This window comes from Mobula hypostoma, chromosome 9, assembly GCF_963921235.1.
Source record: "Mobula hypostoma chromosome 9, sMobHyp1.1, whole genome shotgun sequence".
NCBI classification, from domain to species: Eukaryota; Metazoa; Chordata; class Chondrichthyes; order Myliobatiformes; family Myliobatidae; genus Mobula; species Mobula hypostoma.
In genome coordinates, this window is record NC_086105.1 from 95639086 (window position 1) to 95662953 (window position 23868).

At 39.7% G+C, this 23868-nt stretch overlaps 1 protein-coding gene across 1 annotated transcript in view; it reads right to left on the reverse strand.

The window, feature by feature from the left end:
* Positions 1-23868, reverse strand: part of LOC134352263 (serine/threonine-protein kinase/endoribonuclease IRE1-like) — a 93739-nt gene that overhangs the window by 35656 nt on the left and 34215 nt on the right. The window contains exons 5-13 of the mRNA XM_063059554.1: positions 19072-19144; positions 16914-17036; positions 8518-8619; positions 8088-8349; positions 7473-7551; positions 7059-7227; positions 5616-5734; positions 4183-4368; positions 3149-3416 (exon numbers count right to left, since the gene is read on the reverse strand). Of these exons, the coding sequence (XP_062915624.1) occupies positions 3149-3416; positions 4183-4368; positions 5616-5734; positions 7059-7227; positions 7473-7551; positions 8088-8349; positions 8518-8619; positions 16914-17036; positions 19072-19144 (1381 nt within the window). The remainder of the gene's footprint in view (positions 1-3148; positions 3417-4182; positions 4369-5615; positions 5735-7058; positions 7228-7472; positions 7552-8087; positions 8350-8517; positions 8620-16913; positions 17037-19071; positions 19145-23868) is intronic.

Below are 23868 nucleotides of genomic sequence, written 5' to 3' on the forward strand. Positions count from 1 at the left end.
CACCTCCTCCGAACCTAATTGGGCTCCTTCAACCTGCCAGCCAGCTCCTTCTCCGGCACGTCAGCCAGCTTCTCCTTCTCCAGCCCGCCAGCCAGCTTCTTCATCACTGACACGCCAGCCGACTCCTCTTTGTCCAACTCACCAGCCAACTCCTTCACCGACCCGCTGGCTGGTTCCTACAACACCCCAGCCGGCTACTCCGAACAATGAGCAGTTCACTGATGCGGCAGACCTGCTGTATCCATAGTTCTTGGAGTCTAGTATAGTCTTATGATCATAAAGAACACATTTAATAAAGAAAAGAACACCTTTGGTTGGCCCCCGAGAGGCCGCTGTGTCTGAACATGTGCCATCTTACTGGAAAGAGATGTGTGTTGGTTGTGTTGTTCTAGCAAATGGGCTGCCTGTTATACATTGTGCCTAATTTTACTATTGCTGCCAGGTTTCTCCCTGGGTGATAGTGAAAACCACTGTAGTGTTTGTCAATGGGAAATTAGCTAGATGAACAAAATAAATCAAATCACAATAGAAATAGTTCGGACACTCTCATTAGCTGTGAACTTAATGCACAAAGAATGATAGTTAACAGGAGTAATGCACTAGCAAGAATGAAATGAAGCTGGAGACTTATGGTGAGGGACAAAACATATGAAAAGCTGAAGTTTATTCAAAATGACAGGTTGGAAAAATTGTTAAAAAGTACACATGATCCTGGGCTTTCTAAGTAGTAGCACTAAGTACAAGAACAAGGAAGTCATGTTGAAACATCATAAAACACTAGTTTGGCAATAACTATAATATGGTGTGAATGTCTGAGTATTACATTTTATGAAAGATGTAAAGGTTTCTGAGATGGTTTTGATTGGAATTATTAAAATGAGCCCAAAGATGAGGGCTTTTACTTTAGTGAACAGACTGGAGAAGCAGGGGTGGACTTGCTTGAAACAGTGGAATTTGGGAGAGGAACTGGTAAAGATGTTTAAAATCAGGTTGGGTTTAGACAAAGGAGATGGAAAGAAACTGTTCCCATTGGTGGACAAGTCTAAAATTAGGGGACACAAAATGCTTGTGACCAGCAAAATTACTACAATTCTCAGATTATTTTCATGCTCGCAGAAAGGGTCTGAAATGGACTGCCAAATGTAGTACTGTAGGAAGATTCAAAAGAGGTAATTACTTAATGGAAAATATTTACAGGACTACCCAGAGAGGATGGAGGAGTGGGACAAGGTTGGCTGCTCCTACAAAGAGCTGTTACAAATGGGCCAAATTGTCCCAGTCTGGGCTGAAATCATTCTGCAAAAAAAGCTGCGATGCATTTGGGGAAAAAATACCTTTAGCTGTGAGCACCTGAAGAGCGCTCTCCTGATGATAAAAGAAAATAAGGAAGTTAGAGCAGGAGTAAGAACCTAGTCCTTCAAGCCTTCAGGGCTGATCTGTCCCAGGTCTCATCTCTTCTGTGCCAGTTCCCCATAGTCTTTAATTCCATGATGTTTCAAAAATGTATCCACTTCCTTTTCAAATGTCCTAGTGATCCAGCTTCCAAGCAACCCTCCAGAGAAGAGAGCTGCTGAGATTTACCACCATCCGTGAGAAGTTCCTATGTACCTCCGTTTTAAATGACTATGTTTAAATAATATTGTAACTATGTTCCTCTTTCAAAATTTCCCATTAATGGTAACATCTCAGCTTGTACCTTTTAAAAGTTCAAATGTCAAAGTACATTTATTACCAAAATATTTATACTGTTTACAACCTTGAGATTTGTCTCCTTGCAGGCAGCCACAAAAAAAAGAAACACAATGGAGCCCATTAAAAACACCCACACTACAAAGGCAGTCAAATACCCAACATGCAAAAAAAGTCAAATCTTGCAAACAATAAAAAATAATTAACACAGAGAACATTAACCACAGAGTCCGCAAAAGTGAGTCACAGTCACGAAACCCATTCAGCACTGAGGTGAGTGAAGCCTGTCAGGGTAACAACTGCTCCCAATCTTGGGGGCGTGGGACCCAAGACTCTTGTACCTATCACCCAACAGTAGTAGTGAGAAGAGAGGGAAACTAGCCAAACACAGTCAGACATTGCTGAACACCTGTTCATTTTCTGTTCTTGTCTTTGATAATTTTACTTTTGCCTGATGCTTTAATCAGCGTGGAGTAATGGAGCTGACCATGGGTTCATCTTCTGCCATTAGGCCTCCACGCAGTGTCCACCCCCAGCGATGGCCACCCTGGCCGCATAGGTACTCTTCAGAGTCTAGTTCGCTGAATTGGCCAGGAGAGCACAAAAGTGCCAGGTTGTTTGGTCAATTCAAAAACCATCCTTAGAAGGGAAATTACAGGCTGCAGACTTGCCTCTTGTGATCTTAAATGTTTCAATAAGATATCCACTCATTCTTCTAAACTCCAAAGAATAAAGATCTAATTTCTTTAGCTGCTTGTGACAATACAACCTTTCATCCCAGGAATTAGCCCCAGTGATTTCTTTTGGACTGTCTCTAATGCCAGTATATTCTTTCTTATTTAAGGGTCCAAAGGCAATACACAGATATTTGATTACGTTTATTTAGCCTATCCATCCAGTCTTCCACAACGGAACATTGCAAGCTTGGTGAGGTAGTACACTAAGGTTGTACAGGTATAACCTTAATGTAATTTGTTGGAAATGAAAGGGTAGGTCAAAATAATGGTTAAGAAACTAGTAACAAATGGACTACCTATTCTACTCTTTCCTGCTATCTCTTATTCTTAGTGTCATAAGTTCACCACCTTCCAGACGTTAGTTAATGAAAATGTTCCAACTTAATTTCTTCCTCTTTGTTATCTTGTTACCCCCACTTGGAACTGACCTCCTGTAATGCTTATCAATGTCATCCAAGGAGAAACATGGAAGTAACAGTTGGACTGTTCTTGTTCTTTGTGAACTAGGCACAGTGTGTCACAGACAGCTCATTTACTACTAGGTGTGGACATTCATGCTTTGCATGTGTCTCAACATGCAGAGTTAGATTGTAATTATGTCCTTCTCAGCTCCTCCTTTAGCTGAGTATAGTCAATGATTGCTTGACTGACTAGAAAGTAGGATGTTTGTTCTGGAAAAATAACAAATTTGCAGAAGTGACATAGATAATCTCAATACTAACCAGCCACTATTTCATCATAACAGACAGTACCATTGAATAAACTGTAGCCAGGAGGTTGCTCTGAGGATTGGGTACTGCTGTCATGACTTGGTGGGCTGGGTCCCTGGGCTTCTTTTAGGGAGGTTTGAGATACCTCACTGGAGAGTTCTGGAGAGTCCAACTTGATCTGGTCAGCAGAGCGCGGTGGTTGCTGCTGAAGCAGCTGAAACTTCTCCTCCAGGTGTTGTTCCAGTTGCTCCTGTTGTAATTTCTGCTGCCGATGCATCTTCTATAACAGAAAGGAGAGAGAGGAAGCTTCAGAGCAGGTAAGGGATCCTTCATAATATTACAGGATAATATAGGCTGATTGATTACTGAGCCAATACCTGCCTTAAATGGATTCCAAGCACCATCTTTCTCGCATTCCACCAGACTAAATGAAGAAGGCATTATCACTGGTGTAAACAATGTTAACTTACTGAGGTGGAGGTTGGGGGCAAAGGAATCTCTATACCATTAGGTTAATGGCCAAGAGCTGTGAATCACTATAAAATCAGCTTAATGATAAGCAGCTTGGCATCAGTTTAACATCAGATCAGTGTATATCAATTGGAGGATCATGATACAAAGCTTCAATTTAAAGAGTTGGGGGTACGATTAGGTTTATGGAAGAGAATTTGGGACCATTGTGACATTACCTAACAATTAATGGACAGGAAGGGTTAAAAGGGTAGACAATCAGAGTAGCATTAGGCTAACAGAGGTGAACTGGGATCACTGTAGCATCAGGTTGATGGAAGCTGGGCGGGAGAAAGTTCGACAGAAAATATAGAAGGGGAGCTGGGGGTTGGGGTGGGGTGGTTGGAGGAGAGCTAGATATCACCATAACATAATGTTGAGAGCAGGGAGACGAAGAGAATAAGATCACAATTACACCTGTTATTAAAAAAAGAAACCTCATGTCATTATAAGAAGAATAAAGGAGAATAAACTGGGAACTACTTTAACACTAGATTACTGGTGCATGACATAATTGTTTTGAAAATATCACTTACCTTTGGATACATGATTAGAAACACCACCCAGCATCCTACTAGTAAACCAAGTATGACTGCAGTCAGAATATCCTGGTTTCCAAATTCAGGCACAGTCTCTGTTGTAGCCTCTTGCTTCACTTCATTGTCTATCCGATAATTTTCAACAAAATCTTTTGATTGCATCTGGTTATTCTGCGACATAAACTTAACAGAATATCAAATATTTTGGTTTACAAATGAAATATGCAATGCTGCTACATAACTAAATACCTTTCAATAAATGATTTGTGGTTTTGCCTGCTATGAGGCACAATTACCTGATATTTTTCAACCTATCAGAGATCATGTGTAATTTACTTTTCATGTGTATTTTACAATTTTGATTATTAAAATTGAAGCAATCTGTCACTTCAGGTATAAAAGTTTTATATCAGTTGATAAAAGGAATGTATTCCATATTTTCCATTCTAACCTCCAGAGTTTTATAAAATTATGAGGGGCGTAGTTAGGCAGATAGCCAGTGCCTTTTCCACAGAGCAGAAGAGTCTAACACTAGATAGCACAAGTTTAAGATGAGAGGTGAAAGACTGAAAAGGGAACTGAGGGGCAAGATTTTCCACGGATGGCTGTAAAATTCCAGAGGAAGTGGAAAAACAGGGACATTACATTTAAAAAAAACATTTGGACAAGTGCACAGGTATGTGGGGTTAAAAGGGAAGTGGACCAAATGCAGGAAAATGGGATTAGTATAGATAGGCATCTTGGTTGGCATGGAGAAATCAGGCTGAAAGGCATGTTTCCATGCTGTAGTCTATATTAATTCTCTTTTTATTTAGAAGAGATTATGGATTCCAAGCATTGTTTTTAAGAATCACTGGGAATGCCCAACGCAGAGCATCAAGCAGTAGCAAGTCACGACAGGTGAAGAAACTCTTGTAATGGCCTGGTCTTCAGAGTATCTAAGTCAGTGTAGGAACAGAATTATTCCAGCGTTTCTCTTGTGCCTTGATTTGAATCAGTTATATTGTGACTCGAATAAAACAGTAAACGCTGGAAACACTCAACAGGGAAAGTGGGGGGGGGGGTAACTTTAGTAGAGCTGCTTCTTTGCAGCTCCAGCAACTCAGGTTCAACCCTGTGTGGAGATTCTCCATAAGATGCCCCTGGTTCACTGGCTGTTTTGGTTTCTTCTTCCAACTCTCCGGCACTCATTTACACTAATCCTAATTCTAGAAATGCGCTGGGTAAAGGGCCGGCATTTTTTCTTTCCACAGACAATGGCAAACCTCCTGAATATTTCTAGCATCTTCTGTTTTTATTACAGATTTCCAGCACCCACAGGTTTTGTTTTTAAAGTACCTCAGACATTTTAACATTGATAGTTCAGAGTGAAGGACCAAAGGGCAAGGTATGAATCAGCAAAAGACAGAAATGAACTATTTACAACATACTTCATCAATAGTTCTGGTGTTGGTCTTTGTTGTGATGACAGCCTCGTTATTTTTCTTCACGGGTTCTGGAAATGTCCTCAGGATCGTAGTGTGTGCAACTGGGGGGAGTTCATGATGACCTGGAAACAACATACACAAAATGGATTGATATATTTTTAGTGAGATTTTTTACAAGCTTAATGAATAAGTAAGGTTTTAAGTAAAGTCTACCCACTATCAAGGACATATATACAGAAAGGTGCCGGAAAATGTTTAGCAATATCAGGGAGGAACACACTACCCTGCTCATGGACTGTTTGTCCCCCTCCCATCACGGAGGTGGCTACGTAGCATCCACGCCAGAATGATCAGACTCAACAACAATTACTTTCCCCAAACAGTAAGGCCAATCAGCACCTCCACCCACTAATCCACCACTCTAATACTACTTTATCATTTCCTGTCAGAGTCACCTTATGTACAGGCACTCCTGTAACTAACAGTCACTTTATGTACATACTATAAATGTAGATAAGCAATCTTATGTAGATTTATTGTGTCTTTTATTAGTGTGTTCTTTATCTTGCTGTTTTTTTTGTGCTGCAACAAATCTAGACTAACAATTATTCCATTTTCCTTTACACGTGTACTGGAAATGACATTAAACAATCTTGAATCTTGAAATGAGAGCTGCATATCATAGCCTCAAGCTACCACCCCCTCACTACTATCTGACATTTGGCACATTCCACATGGAACGGTATGATTATTCATCCACTTACAGGAATAGAAACTGCACCAAATAGTTCATGATTATTCTGTATCCAACTGCAATTACTGCATTTCAACAGCAATTCAGAGTGCCTTTTCAGCAATTTGTTTACTACTATATGAATGTATAATGTGCTTTAAATTTAGCTTCAAAGAGTGTAATTACATTTACATTTTGTTCCAAATACAAAGATACCATAATCCAATTATAATAGGGAGATGTCAAATCATCCAAAACACCTCTACTCCAAAACTGGAAACTCTAAAGACTGTTTTGATTCTAATACTTAAAAGGAGTCAAACCATTTTAATGAAATTGCATTAGTTGCTATTTTAATGGTAGCCTATAATAAAATGTATTGAAGACAAGAGAGATAATTGTAGCTACTTAATATTTTTGGGCCAAAGAACTCTGTTTCAAATTCCATATTAGAAGTTTCAACGCCTACACTGACACTTTTGCAACTTGCCTGTTTTAAAGTTTATTAATTCACATCTGCTCACTGCCTTCCATGTAGCTCCATTAGAGCTGGGAACTCATTGAGCATTGAAACAGGTGTTGTATAAGAATCTGTGTATTACAGCTGAAAGTTAGTGGAGTTGGACATCACTTTGCTTTTTAACTAATACACACTCTGGCCAAAGATCACGTGTTGCCTACTCATTACAACAGCTGGGAGGTTATTTACGCACCTATGATCAGCCATTGGTTCTCGACGTTACCAGATGCAAGAATACTCCCCGGGGGATATTTGACTCGAGTGCTTGGAGTTCTTTCACAAGCGCCTTGCTCTTGCACAGTGACATCATCAGTTGTGGGACCACTGACATGTACGACCACTGACATGGGGATTCCACGAGGCTACGGAAAAGGCAGTATGTTCTGTATCCTTTTTTTAGATTAAAACAAACTCTCATGCAGCATTTTCTAAAGATGAGAAAATCAATAAAAGACGAGGGAAGTACTTTGTCCCAATCCTTACAAAAATCAACAGATTGTTCAGATAGCACTTGCTCATTTTACAGAGACTGTCCGGTTCCCAACCATGCTGCTAATCCATATCAGTTACTTTAATTATGGTAACGCTCTTAGAGTTGTGAACTTACCACTACAGCAACTCCTTCATGGACGAGTGATGTTGAGGCATAGAAGGCAGATGCATGTTTCCCAACATAAAGTGTGGGACTGCAATGAGGAAATAAAAAAGCAAAGCATGTTTAACCATTGGGAAAATATATAACCACCTGAATACTTTCTTGTACAAAAGGCAAAAAGGATGACTTTAGTTAATGGAACTGGCTGCGTATAAAAGGTAAACTGTAATAAGCATAAGCACAGATATAAGCATTTCTTTGTAATGCTTGAATGATAGGTGTAGTTGCCAGAAGTGTGTAGAGCGAAACTCCAAAGTGCAATGATATTTTATTAAGAAGCATTGTAAGTGTACTGAACAACTTTCCAAGCTCGGTGATTTAGCTGATGGCTACAAGGTCCACATTCAGGATGTGAGGTGGTCAGCAGTCTATGGTACATCACTACACTCAGGTATCAGGATGTACTCTAGAGCAATCTTGTAGAGTATGGCATTGAAGTGTCTAGGTCTCGAGTAAAACCTGTTTCAATTAGTCTATAAAGTTATGGAGAAGCTCATATATAGGCAATATAAGCTTGGATATATTCCAATAGAGTGTTAAAATTGGGATTTGGAAAGTAGCACTTACACCAATTGGGTCTTTGTAGTGGATGGCTCTTTTGCAAACTGGTAGTTCCATTTTATCATCCGGATGTCCTGAGAGTTAAAGGTGAGGTATCGCAATGTTTCCATGGCAACATTGAGGTGAGGTATCTGGTGAAGGCTGTCTTGTTGCCAAATGAACATTCCTACCACAGGAGATCCATAATTCTGCATCCAAAGGACATCACCTGATGCTCTGTCTACAGTCACCACCAAACCATCGCCATTTGATGCAAAATGAGCCATCTCTGTGAAAAGCATAAATAAAACAACTAGCATAAATAACTTCTGCAAACGAGAGGTCAAAATTTAATTTAGGAAGGGGACTCATATTATGGCATTCAATAAATTTTAGTTGGCATCGAGCTCATGAAAAAGTGAGTTCTCAAATTTAGAATTAAAAATGTAAAACTTACTATAGTCTGTATTTTCATTGCATAAAGGAGCAGAGTAGTCATAGTATGTTGCATTCCAGTACATTTCACGTGTCTTGGTATCGTACATGGTGATCATATACTCTGTCAAGTTAAGCAACAGAGATCATTCAATACACAGCTTCAAAATTATTCTTCATGAATATAAAGCAGGGATTTTTACAGAGGATTAAATACTGCTGTCAGAATATTGGTCTTGCCATTTGTGGCTCAGACAGTTGAATTCCAAGTTAGAACATTGTAAATTAACATTCAGTACCTGAGACCAAAACCCAGAGTGGTAACACTGAAGTGGTGTGTTGTCAGAGGTACTGAAATTTGCTTGATATTAAATTTAAGCTCTATTTGCTCTCTCAGGTGGATGTAAAAACATGATTTTGATGAGAAGAGGACTTAACTCTAGTGTCAGTAGTAACATCTCAATTGACTCAATAAAAGCAGATTATCTGGTCAATATTACAACACTTTGTGGGATTTTGGTTGATCCAAATAGCTGGCTTGTTACCTTCATTACAAGTGACTAACACCCAAACTTAGTCAAACACCTGAGCAATCACAGTGAAAACTGTGAGCAATGTCAAACTTCTTGGAGTGCACATGTAGCACAACCTCTTATGGTCTCAGAACACATCCTCCACACTCAAGAAAACTCAACAACACCTCTTCTTTCTGAGGAAACTGAAGAGAGCTGCTCTATGCACATCGATACTCATGACCTACAGATGCGCATTTGAGAGCATCCTAACATGTTGCGTCACTGCATCGTACGGAAACTGCACTGCGGTGGTCAGGAGGACTCTACAATTGGCAGTTAAAATTGCCCAACACATCACCGGTGCCAATCTACCCACCATCAAGGATATATATGCAGAAAGGTGTATATATCGAAAAAGGCCAGCAATGTCATGAAGGATCCCACCCATCCTGCTTATCAACTGTTTGTTCCACTTTCACCAGGGAAGAGGCTACGTAGCATCTATGCCATGACCACTAGACTCAAAAGCAGTCACTTTCCCAAGCCGTCAGGTTAATTACACCTTCAGTCATTAACCCACCCTACTAATCCCCACCATGACTAAATACACATCACCTAGCATCACTTTATGTACATAGTCATAGTAGTATAGTCATAGTCATACTTTATTGATCCCGGGGGAAATTGGTTTTCGTTACAGTTGCACCGTAATTAATTAAATAGTAATAAAACCATAAATAATTAAATAGTAATATGTAAATTATGCCAGGAAATAAGTCCAGGGCCAGCCTATTAGCTCAGGGTGTCTGACCCTCCAAGGGAGGAGTTGTAAAGTTTGATGGCCACAGGCAGGAATGACTTCCTATGACGCTCTGTGTTGCATCTCGGTGGAATGAGTCTCTGGCTGAATGTACTCCTGTGCCCAACCAGTACATTATGTTGTGGATGGGAGACATTGTCCAAGATGGCATGCAACTTGGACAGCATCCTCTTTTCAGACACCACTGTCAGCGAGTCCAGTTCCATCCCCACAACATCACTGGCCTTACGAATGAGTTTATCGATTCTGTTGGTAACTGCTACCCTCAGTCTGCAGCCCCAGCACACAACAGCAAACATGATCGCACTGGCCACCACAGACTCTTAGAACATCCTCAGCATTGTCCGACAGATGTTAAAGGACCTAAGTCTCCTCAATCAATCAATACAATCAATGTATACAACAGTTCCTTGTGAATTGTGTTTTATAAGATTGCTTTTATATTTATTGTTTTCTTTGTTTTTTTATTGTGTTATTTATGCTTATTGTGCATTTTTAATGTTGCATCAGATGTGGAGTAACAATCATTTCACTATAAAAATTTGTACTTTATATGGAACATAGAACAGAGAACAATACTGGACAGATCAGGCCCTTTGGCCCACAATCTTGTGCTGAACTATTAAATTAGTAACCAATTGCTCACTCAACTGAATGAATCCCTCCTGCCTACGCAATGTTCATGTCCATCCATTTTCTGCACATTCACATGCCTATCTAAGAATCTCGAATACTTCTATGTGCCTCCACCCCAACTCCTGCCTCAAGGCAGAGCCTTTTGGGCACCCAACACTCTCTGTGTAAAATGAGCCCCATACATCTCCTTTGAACTTACCTCCTCTCACCTTAAATGCATGCCCTCTGGCATTAGATATTTCATCCCCAGGAAAAATGAACTGACTCCAGTTCTATCTGTGCATCTCATGACCCTATAAACCTCTATCAGATATCCTCTCAGGCTCCGTTGCTCCAGAGGGAAAAAAGAATTAGTCCAATATGGTTTAACGTCCTCTAATCCAGCCAGCATCCTGGTAACTGTCTTTTGAACCATCTCCAAAGCCACACAATCCTTTCTATAATTAACTGAATGCAATAGTCCTGATGCTGCCTAACCAGAGAATTATAAAGCTGTAGTATAACTTCCTGACTCTTGAACATGAGTTACTGACTAATAAAGGCTAGCATGCCATCTGCCCTTGTCAACCTATCAACCTGTACAGCCACTTTCAGGGAGTTATGAACTTAGACCCAAGACTCCTCAGCTCATCAAAACTGTTAAGGGTCTCTTTACATTTGATCTCCCAATGTACCAACATTTCACATTTGGCCATGGTAAGTTCCATCCATATATATGCAACTGATCTTCACACAGTGGCCACTTTATTAGGTACACTTGTACACTGGCTTATTAATGCAAATATCTAATCAGCCAATTATGTGCCAGCAACTCAGTGCCTAAAAGCATGCAGACATGGTCATGGTTCAGTTGTTGCTCAGACCAAACATCAGAATGGGGAAGAAACGTGATCTAAGTGAGTTCGAGTGTGGAAAGATTATTGATGTCAGGTTTTTGAGTATCTCAGAAACTGCTGATCTTCTGGGATTCTCATGCACAACAGTCTCTAGAGTTTACAGAGAATGGTGCCAAAAACAAAAAGCATCCCATGAACGGCAGTTCTGTGGGCAACAAAAGCTTGATAATGAGACCAGTCACAGGAGAATGGCCAGACTGGTTCAAGCTGACAGGAATGTGACCAGAACTCAAAATAACCACACATTACAACAGCAGTGTGAAGAAGAGCATCCCTGAATACACAACACATCAAACCTTGAAGTGGATGTCTACAGAAACAGAAGACCACGAACATACACTCAGTGGCCAATTTATAAAGTACCTAATAATGTGGCCACTGAATGTATATACTGCTATATTCTTCGACACCACCAATCTTCATATCATTTGCTAACTTACTAACCCATCCATCTATAAATTCATCCATATCCAAACAGCAGAGTTCTCAGTACAAATTCCTGTGGAACATCACTAGTCACTAGACCCCCAGCCAGAATAATTCCTATTAACCACTATGCTCTATTTTCTACAGGCAAGCCGCACTATGGGCAAAAACTAGCGAGGATGCTGAAAAATCAGAATGTGATGTATGTTGAGGCACAAATGCCAGAGCTTAACAGACTAGTTTATGTTCATACTGTTAACTACTAAGAAACAACAGCCCATAATGGTATAATATGATAGACGTTAGAAAGGCTTGTTATTTGAAAATTGTTGAGCCGGAACCTATCTACTTCAAAGCTGAGATGCTATTTCTCAAGCTTACGTCGGGCTTTTGTTGGAATAGTGTAAGAACCCAAGGACAGAGAGGTCAGAGGGGATGGGATGGAGAATTAACATGACAGGAAACTGGAAGCTCAGAACAATTCTTGCAGACTTAATGGAGGCATCTGCAAAGTGGGAAGCGGAACATGATCAGACGAGTACTTTGTAGAATGCCTCAATTCAGGAACACCATGGATAGGTAGGGGCCAGGGTCTAAGACTTATGCTGACAATGCTAGGATCCCACATTGGCACATACATTACTGAACATATTGGAATCATGTATTGTGAAGCCAAATGCTCGCAATTCATTTGCCCTCAAAGTACCTTAACTGAGGAAAAATAAAATTTTAGCTTGCACAACTGCAAACACTTTAAATTAATGAAAAGGTAGTTGGATTTGACTGTTTTTGAATCTTTATGGCTGATAAGGAATTTAAAAATAACTTCACATAAGCTGCAAACTCTTTTCTACAGATGCTGCCTGGCCTGCTGAGTTCCTCCAGCATTTTGCGTGTGTCGTTCAAATAACCTACACTGTCAACACATAAAAGCACTAATTATGATTTCCTGCATTTAAAATAACAAAACTATTATGGGCTGTTATTTCTTAGTAGTTAACAATATGAACAGAAACTGGTCTATTAATAAACTCTGGCATTTGTGTCTTAACATACATCTGTGACTAAAAATAACACAATATGATCATAATTAAAGTAAGTTTCATATCAGTCAATTTCTATACAAGCTCTCACAAAATAGTAAAGCTACTATTTATTCTGTTCTATTGCAGAATAATACTCCGGCCACTAGATGTCAGTACTTTCCTGATTTCGTCGTTGTGGCTATCCCTCGAGGTCGAGGATGATGGTCTTTGTTCTGTTGACTACTTATGGGCTCTCAAGTGGTTTATGAGTCCAATCTTGGCTTTCAAAGTTCTTCCGCATTCAGGACAGGTAGTTCCAGATGGCAGATCGGGCTTTGGTTGTTGCTGCCTCTGTTTCCATTTTCTTCTCTTTTCTTCTAATTCTGCACATCTGTTGGCTTCGAAAGTTGCTGTTCCTTCTCGGATGATGGCTTGCCAGAGTTCCCTGTCCTTGGCATTGGTTTCCCAATTGTTGATGTCGATGTTACATTTCTTCATGTTGGCTTTTAAGACATCTTTGAATCTCTTCTGTTGTCCACCTCTTTTACGTTTGCCTTCTTTAAGCTGGGAGTAGAAGATTTGTTTCAGCAGACCTTCGTCTTTCATCCGAACAACATCACCGCTCCATCTTAGTTGGTTCTTGATGACGAAGGCTTCAATGCTTGTTGTTTTTGCTTCATTTAGCACACTGACGTTGGTTCTTCTATCTTCCCAGTTGATATTTAAGATGTTTCAAAGGCAGTGTTGATGGAACTTTTCAAGTGCCTTCAGATGTCATTAGTACTGAAGGCACTTGAAAAGTTCCATCAACGCTGTCTTCGAAACATCTTTCCTGATTTACGTACATCATTGATAAGGTTCATAACATTATTATTACATTCATTGGCACAGGAACATTTTACTAAATTATAGTTTTTCAGGCACTAGCACATTCTGATATCCAGAAAAATAAGACTTGACTCTCTGTTTCTTTCAGCAGGTCTCTTGATACATTCACCTCTATTTTTTGCTCTCAGTGAGGTGGGGTCTTGGATGTTCAAGCCACAGATGACCTTGATAATACTTAAGAATCTGTAGATGCTGTGTATATTAGTGAGTTTCTGGATCTCCTGTGCTCTTTCCAACTTTCATACGTAGAACAGTGCAGCAGAGAAACAGTCCTCTTAGCCTTTGATGTCTGTGCTGTCTCTGATGCCAATTTAAAATAATCCCATTTGCCTTCACGTGATCCATATCCCTCCATTCCCTTCATGTTTATGTATCCCATCCTTAAGAATCCACTCCAATAGCCTCCCTACAACTGACATGAGGCTCCCTGGCTAAAGTCAAGGATTTTCTGTAAAACCTCAATCTTCAGCCATCTGAAAAGCCATTTCTTTTCCCCTGAGGCATTGTGGAGCTTCCAGTCCAAGAAAACTTTGTGCTTGCAATGAATGATTTGAGTTAGTTCCTGGATCTCCCAGGCATTCTCATTTGGAGTTCTATCACAGGTTATAACGAGAGTGATTTGAGTTAGTTCCTGGATCTCCTGGGCATTCTCATCTAGAATTCTATTACCGGTTATAACTAGAGTGATTTCCATAATAATTCAGACATTGCAACCAATTTCTGGTTGCTGTTGATTAGCAGTGCTCAGATTGTCTAAGAGTACTGAAAGGTCAATCTTTTACAGGATCCTTAAGATCTCCAACACTGATACTCTTGTGGTAACATTTCTGTTGTTGCTATTATTTAGAACACAGAAAAGGCCTGTGGCTCAACCCATAGAGGAACTGTGGCTGATTCTATCTTATGCCCGTTTCATGAAGGGATATATATGGTGTTCTTAACCAATGGGTTCACAGCAGACTTAATGCAGACTGATGTTCAACACACACAAAATGCTGGATGAATTCAATGAGTCAGGCAGCATTTATGGAGGAAAATGAAAAGTCAATGTTTCAGGCTGAGGCCTTTCATCAGAACTGGATAGGATGGGTGCAGAAGTGAGAATAAAAGAGTAAGGGAGGGGGAGAAGCAGAAGCTTGGTAGGGACAGGTGATTTGGGTGAGAGTGGGGGAGGGGGAAAAGGGGAATAATGTGAGAAGCTGCGAGGTGGGAAGGCAAAAGGCTGAAGAAGAAATCTGATAGGAGAGGACAGTTTGATGATAGGTGATGAGCTGTTTGTAACAGTAGGGGAGTGGAAAGAAATGGAGAAACTGTGCCAGTGAAATGAGGAAAAATAGAGGAGGGAGTGATTACTGGAAGTTAGAAAAAAAATCGATGTTCATGGAGGCCATTTGGAGACTACTAAGATGGGATATGAGGTGTTGTTCCTCCAATCTGTATCTGGCTTCGACGTGGCAATGAAGGGGGAGGTGTACAGACATGTCAACATGGGAATGGGAGGTGGAATAAAAATGGTGGGCCACCAGGAGATTATTGAGTTATGGCAGACATAGCCAAGATGCTCAATGAAACAACCCCCCCAATCCACATCGTATTTCACTGATGTAGAGGATGCTGCACCAGGAACATCAGATGCAATGAATGACACCAACACATTCTCATGTGAAGTGCTGCCTCATCTGGAAGGACTGTTTAGGGCGCAGAATAGTGGTGAGAGAGGAGGTATAGAGGCAGGCGTAACACTTAACCTGGTTGTAGGGTTAAGTGCCTAGAATGTGATTGGTGGGGTGAGATGAATGGACAAGGGAGTCATGGAGAGAGAGACCCCTGAAGAAAGTGGAGAGGGAGAGGAAGATAAAATGTACCTTGTAGTGGAATCCGATTACAGATGGCAGAAGTTGCCGAGAATGATGTGTTGGTTATGGAGGCTAATGAAATGAATATCAATTTCCTCTAACTGGTAACCACAGTCTTCTGCTTCTTACCCCTTCTCTTTCTCCTTCCCCATCATCATCCTCCCTTTGGTTCCCTTCTTCTTTAGCCTTTTACTTTCCCCGCCTATCACCTTCCATCTTCCCACATTATTCCCCTCCCCCCTACCTGGATTCACCTATCCCCTGCTTATTTCTAAAATATCCATTATAGTTCTTTTAAAATATACTATATACAGCAAACATGTTAAAGCACTGTTGAGATATCACCGACATTGGCTCTACAAAATCTTCTAATTATCATCAGAGAATCAATGTCAGCACCCTTTCCCAGACTAACATCCCCTGCACTGAGGCCCAGTGGGTAGACCACAACATCAGACTCCCAAAACAGATACTCTATCCCAAGCTTCATCAAGGTAAGAGGTTACCAGGTGTACAGCCGAAGTGATCCAAAGATATCTTCAAAGATTTTGTGAAAAAATAGAACTTCCCCACCAGTTCATGGTAATCTCTGAATTACGACTACTCAAACAGATAAGGTACATTCAGGATAGTACTGAGAGCTTTAGGTCCATTTGTCAAGATCACAATGAATTACAGAGGGAGTTGCATCAGGATCATAACCAAACTATCCACTTGCCTCTCCCACCAAGCAGACTGTATGTGGCAGAGTCTGCCATTCTTTCACTGATCTTATCAGCCGACTCAGAACCATCAGAAATTGAGTGGAAGCAATTCAACCTGATCCTGAAGGACAGCTTAAAATCAACTAAAATCCATCAGGCAATTCACATGCAGCAAGCTCCCACAAATAATAACATGATATTAACTTGATAATTTATGTAAATTGAGAAATAAAATATTAACTACGACACTGGGGCAGTTCCCCTGATCTTCTTTGCAAGTAGTGATCTGGATCTTTTATCTCTATCTGAGAACACAGATGACCCTTAATCCATAACGTTTCCAAATATTCTATTCCCCACCAGTAGTTCTCCAGCTGTCCTTAAAACACCCTAATGTTGGTTGTTAATTGCTTCAATGATCCCTTTATTTATTCCAGAAACAAGTTAAAAAGTTCTTCATATTTCCATTCTATTTTATCTTACACCCTTGTAATTTATGCCATCACTGGAGTGAATTTACAATGGGATCAACCTTGATAATTTCCTTCCAAAATCACAAAAATATGACTTTGGACATCCTTTTCATTAAACAATTAATCCCAACATCCCAACTCTTTCCTCTTAACAGTTCTAAATACCTCAGCACTCATACCTGTTCGCCCAATGTACAGGAGAGGAGCAGATGGACAGATGTTCCCTGACATATCTGTAGTCAATGTGGTTTGCTTTTCTCCAGTTGCAGGATCTACTACAAACCACAGGTCCTGTTTCTTACCTAATGCAAGAGAATGTATACCACATATATTAAAATTAACAACCGGAGAACAATAAGCCACATCAAAAAGCTTCATAAAAATAATGTTTGCTCTGTTTTAAAACATCTTCTACAAATACGTCATTTAATTGTGAAAGAACAGACCAAATGTAGTCTGTACATAGAAGGCACACTATCAAATGCAGAAAATCAAATAGCATGTTGTCAGATGAATTCTTATCAGAATTGGTCCTTTCTAATTAACTAAAACGTTCATTGTATTTCTCTGTTCTTGAATTTCAAAGTTCAAAGTAGATTTATTACCAAAGTACATATACGTCACCAGATACAACCCTGAGTTTCATTTTCTTACAGGTATACTCAATAAATCCATAAAAGAATGCTAGCAATATCAGAATCAATGAAAAACCGCATCAACTTGGGCATTCAACTAGTGTGCAAGATATAACAAACTATACAAATACAGAAAGAAAGAAATATTAATAATAATAAATAAATAAACAATAAATATCAACAACATGAGAACAAGAGCCCTTGAAATTGAGTCCATAGATTGTGGGAACATGTCAATGACTGGGCAAGTGAAGTTGAGTGGTTATCCCCTTTGATTCAAGAGCCTGATGATTAAGGGGTAATAACTGTTCCTGAACTTGGTGGTATCAGTCCTTCTCCCTGATGGCAGGAGCAAGAAGACAGCATGTCCTAGGTGGTGGGGGTCCCTGATGATGGATGCTGCTTTCCTGTGACAACACTTCATTTACAAACGTAGCTGTGCTCAGTGGTGGGTAAGACTTTACCCATGATGGACAGGCTGTATCCACTTCTTTTTGTAGGATTTTCCATTCAAGGGCATACCAGGCTGTGATGCAACCCGTCAATATACTCTCCACTACACACGTATAGAAGTTTGTCAAAGTTTTAGATGTAATGCCGAATCTTCGCATGCTGCTGTGCTTCCTTTGTAATTGCACTTACATGCTGTGCCTAGGACAGGTCCTCTGAAATAATAACACCAAGGAATTTAAAGTTGTTGGCCCTCTGATCCACTAACAAGGACTGGCTCATGGATCTCTGGTTTCCTTCTCCTGAAGTCAATAGTCAGCTCCTTGGTCTTGCTGACTTTGAGTAAGAGTTTGTTGTTGTGGCACCACTCAGTCAGATTTTCAATTTTCCTCCTATATGCTGATTTTCTCTTATATGCTGATATGCACTCATATAGTGCTTGACCCATATACTTACATTACCTTCTGATTCAGTTCACCACCATTAACACATTGTTTACTTGTGGTATTCATAAAGCAGCAGCATGACTAAAATCAGCAACACTTACAGTATCTCTACATTAGAAGATGATATGATGTGTATCCTGGTAAACCTTCATCACAAGGGGATCGGGACATGTATAAAATTGTTTTTATATAACCAAAGAGGTTCCTTACAGTTCTTGTAGCTGGGGAAGGTAGTGGGGATAAGCTCCCTCTACCAATTAAATGCTCCCAATGTCGTGTATCTCAAATAGCTTCTGACAACCAATTCCAGCTCCCGGCCTTCAAGAATGGCTTAACTATTAAGCCTGGTGGAACAATTTCTACTGACAGGAGAAGCAGTAAAGGGAGGGGGTTACTGACACCTTAAAATTAGTTGCTTCAGGCAGACGGTGCATCTGCTGTGGTTGGCAGCTCACTTAGAAGGAAAACTCTGAATCTCTCCTGCCTTGTGGCTATAGCCACTCATGGGGAAAGCTTTGGGATTAAACCCGGAACTGGAGTCTCTGAGGCAGTCCAATGTTGAGTTCAACATTAACTGGCATCTCCTGCAATGCTGCTGTTGCCAAATTGTATCAGTGAATGTCATTCCTTTGGATTTATCAGCTGTGTAGAGAGGGGGAGCCTGCTGCATGGGCAATAGCTTCCTCTCCATATCGTACTGCCCCAGCTCACATACTGGCTTGGACATCGTGCAGACAGGTTGCAATATCCATGATTGACCCTGACCAAACAAAGAAATGCTAAGATATTGAACAAGAAATCTTTACCTGTGTACAGTATTCCATCAGAGCTCCGACAAGGAGAGGAATGAACCAGCTCAGGGATGGTGAAAGGGAGTTTCTGAAATAACAAACAACAGTATTTGGCATTCAACAGTGAGGTCAGGTAGGTAAGTATAATTAGGTAATAGCTATTATAATTAGGCTGCCTGTAGATTTTTAAAACCCTCAGAAGGTTGCCGTCTTGCCCCTTCTCAGTAGCTCTGCCTATCTTTCATCAATCCTTTTGAATTTGGACTTAAATACTGGCTCTTCCTTCCTATTCCATGATTTCTGGGACCAATTCAATGACTTCCTACAAGTGGCTATCAACAGGTATATTGTGTGCATATCCTACACATAACAATGTTCTAAATATCAGATTACAAATAACAATGTTCTCTGCTGCTCATGATTTATTCCCACTCATGACCTCAGTGTTGGTCATTCTGTGCTCCCCAGTGCTGCCTAATTCTCACCTCGTAGTAGGAATTATAAATGCAATCGGTTTCCGTTCTGGATGTTCCAGTATCTAACCACCTACAACAGTGCTAATCTGAACGATGGCTAGACAAATATAAGAATGTCCCTTTAGAACAGGGATAAGGAGGAATTTCTTTAGCCAGAAGGTGGTGAATCTGTGAAATTCATTGCAGCAGACGGGTGTAGAGGTCAAGTCATTGGGTATATTTAAAGTGCAGGTTGATATGTAATTAATTAGTAAGGGAGTCCAAGGTTTTGGGAAGAGGGCAGGAGAATGGGGCTGAAAAGAAAAATAAACCAGTCATGATTAAATAGTGGAGCAGACTCGATGGGCTGAATGGTCTAGTTCTGCTCCTAGGTCTTATGGTCTATATACATTTCACAGCCTGGGTAAACATTAGATTCCCCATGCAGAATAATCTATTCGAGTGTCAAAATGAATTCAGAAAACCTGGTGATCTAACATGACAAATACTCCTTGAGCTGCAGTATAATCACTAAGCCTTAGGCATTCTGGTTTTCTTAATCTCACTCCCAGAGGGCATTGAGCTAGTTCTATGCCTTTTTACGCTCAATTCCCATAGTCCATAATTCCTTTGGTGTCTAAAAATTTACAGAGTGCAGACTTGAATATGATTGCTTCACTAACTGAGCATCCCTGTTCTCCAAGTGTTCTGATGAATCACAACATTTTGCTTGAAGAAGTATATTCATATCAGTATCGATGCTTGGTCCTTCATCCTGGGATTATACTGCATAGTTTCCAGTTGGAAGAAACTGACTCTCAACATCTACCATGCCAATCGCTCTCAGAAATGTGTTTATTTCATAAGATCGTCTCTCAGTTTTGATAATGGTAACTCCTCTTTCCAAAGTATCATACTCTGGCAAGTTCCCTCGGTTTTGTACTTCATTTTCCTTACAACAAATGCCAGTAAAAATTTTGCCTTACTAAGTGCTATTGTGCCTGCATGTTTTCTTGCTCACCAACTAAGACAAAATGACATCTCTGTATGCCAATGTTTTATTAGCTTCTCAGTTTAAAAATTGCTTTTGGAGTTCTTTCTACCAAATCTCACATAGTCTACCAGCCAACTTTTTGTACACACATTTAACTCACTAATGATACAAACTTTTCACATCTTCCTTGACTTTGGATCACCAGCAAACTCTCTTCTCAAATTATATAATTCTGAGTGCAAAGGGCCCAATAATGATCTCTGAGATAACCCATTAGTAATTTGTCATTTTGAAAAACCCATATAGGACCACAGAACTGATAAGGCCAGGAGATCTTTAGAGTCTTCTTCTGGTGGAACAATATTAATCAATTCTCCTGATCTCTCACCACTGTACTGTAATTTTTTTTCTCTCTCTCAAGTGCCATATGAAGGTTCTGATTTGTTTCCACTACCCATGCAGGCTGTCGGCTCTGAGTTATTTTTACTGAGTAAAAAAGGCATCTGCTGGCTTCTCTCTTAACCCAGAACTGTAAATTTGTGCCCCATGGTCCTGCTAATGAGAGATATTCTCTCCCTGCCCTATTATCATTACTGTTTATTGTTCTTTATCCATGGTGAGAAGTTACTTCTAACCTTATGAACCTTTTACCTTTGTCTAAGAAAAACAAGAAAATATTTGTACACTTTACTGAACTTAAAATAAACTGAAGGAATACCTTACTATACAAGTTCTGGTGCTCTGTATCAAATGAAAAAATCATAGAAAGACTGATGGAAACTGAAGTGTTAAAATATAGTAACATTTGAAACTGAGAAGTATTTGGTTAGATATAAGATTTGAAGTAAAATTATGCAGCAAAAAGTAAAGGACAAAATATGATTGTTCCTGTGGTGCACAGATGGTTGTGATTATAGATTTCACATAGGAACCTAGCTGAGGTTGAATATCGAACATGTTTGTTTTTGAATATTTAAAAAAATATGTAATACAGTATATGTACAAAATCCTTCTTTAAGCAATTGGTGCATTAAAACCACAAGTGGGTACATTCTTTGTGAGATAAGCAAATTAAAAACATAGGGATTAATGATAAACAGACAGTTGTGTGCTAAGGGAAAGCTGATCATTTCCAGCCGATCAGGGAAGGCAGCATTTCTGCATTTGGTTTTGAATAATGAGCCAAGCCAACTGATCGTAATTTCATAAGCTTTAGAATAAAAAGTATAATGACTTTGTTAACACAGGTTGATTACAGAAAGCTCAGAGGGAATTATAAAGGACTTAAGAAGCCGAAGAGACAGCATGAGAAAAGATGAGCAGCAAATGTTGCAGATTCCAAAGATATTATTTGCATGTGAACAGGATACTGGCAATTGAAGACCAAACAGGAATTGATTTATGGAGATAAGGACATGGCTGGAACAGTTTACATCAGCGTTTAGAAAGGAAGATACTTGCTGGAATTTCAGCATAGGAAGATATAGATGAAATTTTGGTTGAGCAATAAAGTTGATAAAGTGAGGACATGGTTAGCTCCATTTCAAATTGATAAATCAGCTGATCCAGATGAAATGTATTCTTGGTTGCTGAAGGATAGGTGTGAGGAAATTACAGAGGTCCTGTCTAAACACTGAGATGCATGAGTAATGACAAGCTTTGAAAAACTAAAAACATAACACCGCTGTCTAAATCAACGTAGGATTAAATTAAGTAACTATGCACCTATCTGATATTTTTGATAGGCTGAGATCAGGGCTATCATGAGAATAACCTGGTAATCGGTTAACTACTTTATTATTGTCATATCTACTGTGATGCAGTAAAGTTTTTCTTTGCATACTATCCTGACAGGTCATTCCATACACAAATACACTGAGGTACTACAAAAGGGAAAAAAATAGAATTCAGAATACAGTGTTAAAATTACAAAGAAAGTGCAGTGCAGATAGAAAATAAAGTGCAAGGGTCATGATGAGGTAGACTGAGAGATCAATTTCATTTTCAACGTAAAAGCAGTCTGTTCAAGAGTCTATTGTAACAGTGCAATTGAAGCTGTCTTTGATCCTGGTGGTACATGTTCTCAAGATTATGTCTCTTCTGCCCAATGGGAGGGGTAAAAAAGAGAATGAGAGTGAGGGGTCCTTGATTACGCTGACTGCATTCCTGTGGCAATGGGAAGTGTTGATGGAGTTGCAGAGGTCATCTGGTCAATGGGTTAATGAAGCCATTACCAAAACAAAAAAAAGTGAACAAAATTATAAGTGAGAGCAGATAAGAGAGTGAGAGTACAAACAAATGAATGTAAAAAAATGTGAAAAATGCAGAGGTGGAGGACAAATGCAGAGGTGGAGGACGTATCCAGGTCAGAATGTGCTAAAAGGGAGTGAAAACAGAACCAAAATCAGATGAATGGTTTACAGCAGAAATGGTCAGTTCTCATACAGACAGGGCAAATGAGTTAGCTGAAGTTGTAGAATTCAATATAAAGTATATAAGGTTGTAATATGCTCAGATGAAAGACAAGACACTATTTTCAAGCTTATATTGAATATTTGTTAAAATATCATAGGAGATCACGGGCTGACAGGTTTGATGGGCAATGCGATGGAGAATTAAAGTGATAGGCAACAGGGTGCTATGAGTCTCTCTTGCAAGCTGATTGTGGGTGCACAATCTGCGTTTGGATTCTCCACTGTAGAGGAGACCACATTGTGAACACTGAATATAATACATTAGTTTGAACGATGTGCAAGTGAATTGCTGCCTCACTTGGAAAAAGTTGTTTGGATCCCTGGATCATGAAAAGGGGAAAGGTAAAAGGACAGATGTACCATCTCCTGTGGTTGCACAAAAAGGTGCTGCAACCAAAAATGACACTAGGATTTTCTTTTTGCAACTAGTGGTTAGATATAAGGGTCATTGATTTAATTGTGTAACTGAAAGGAAGGAACTTACTATGGCTTACGGTAAAGAGACAATGGGGTGGTACCAGCTGGTTGATGCCACAGAGCATGGGTCAGAAGTCTTTCCATGCTTTAGCATTCTGTCATTTCATTACTAAGAAAGGTAGGTCTAGGGTGCAGGGAGCTGACTTAATGGAACAAGTGGCCTCTTCACTTAAGAGTTTTTATTGTTCTATTTTATATAATGTATCAAGCTGGAAGTAAAAACTGGACCATTTTGTGTCTGTACTATTACAGTATAACAACTAGTAATTATAAAAAAGTTTTAGCTTTTCCTACATACTTTGGAAGATGTTAAAAAATAAGCTTGTGGATATGATGGATATGATGCAAACATCAGAGGAGTTAATACCCACTGTAGCTGAATAATACCCTCAGGAGTAAAATCTATGATCAA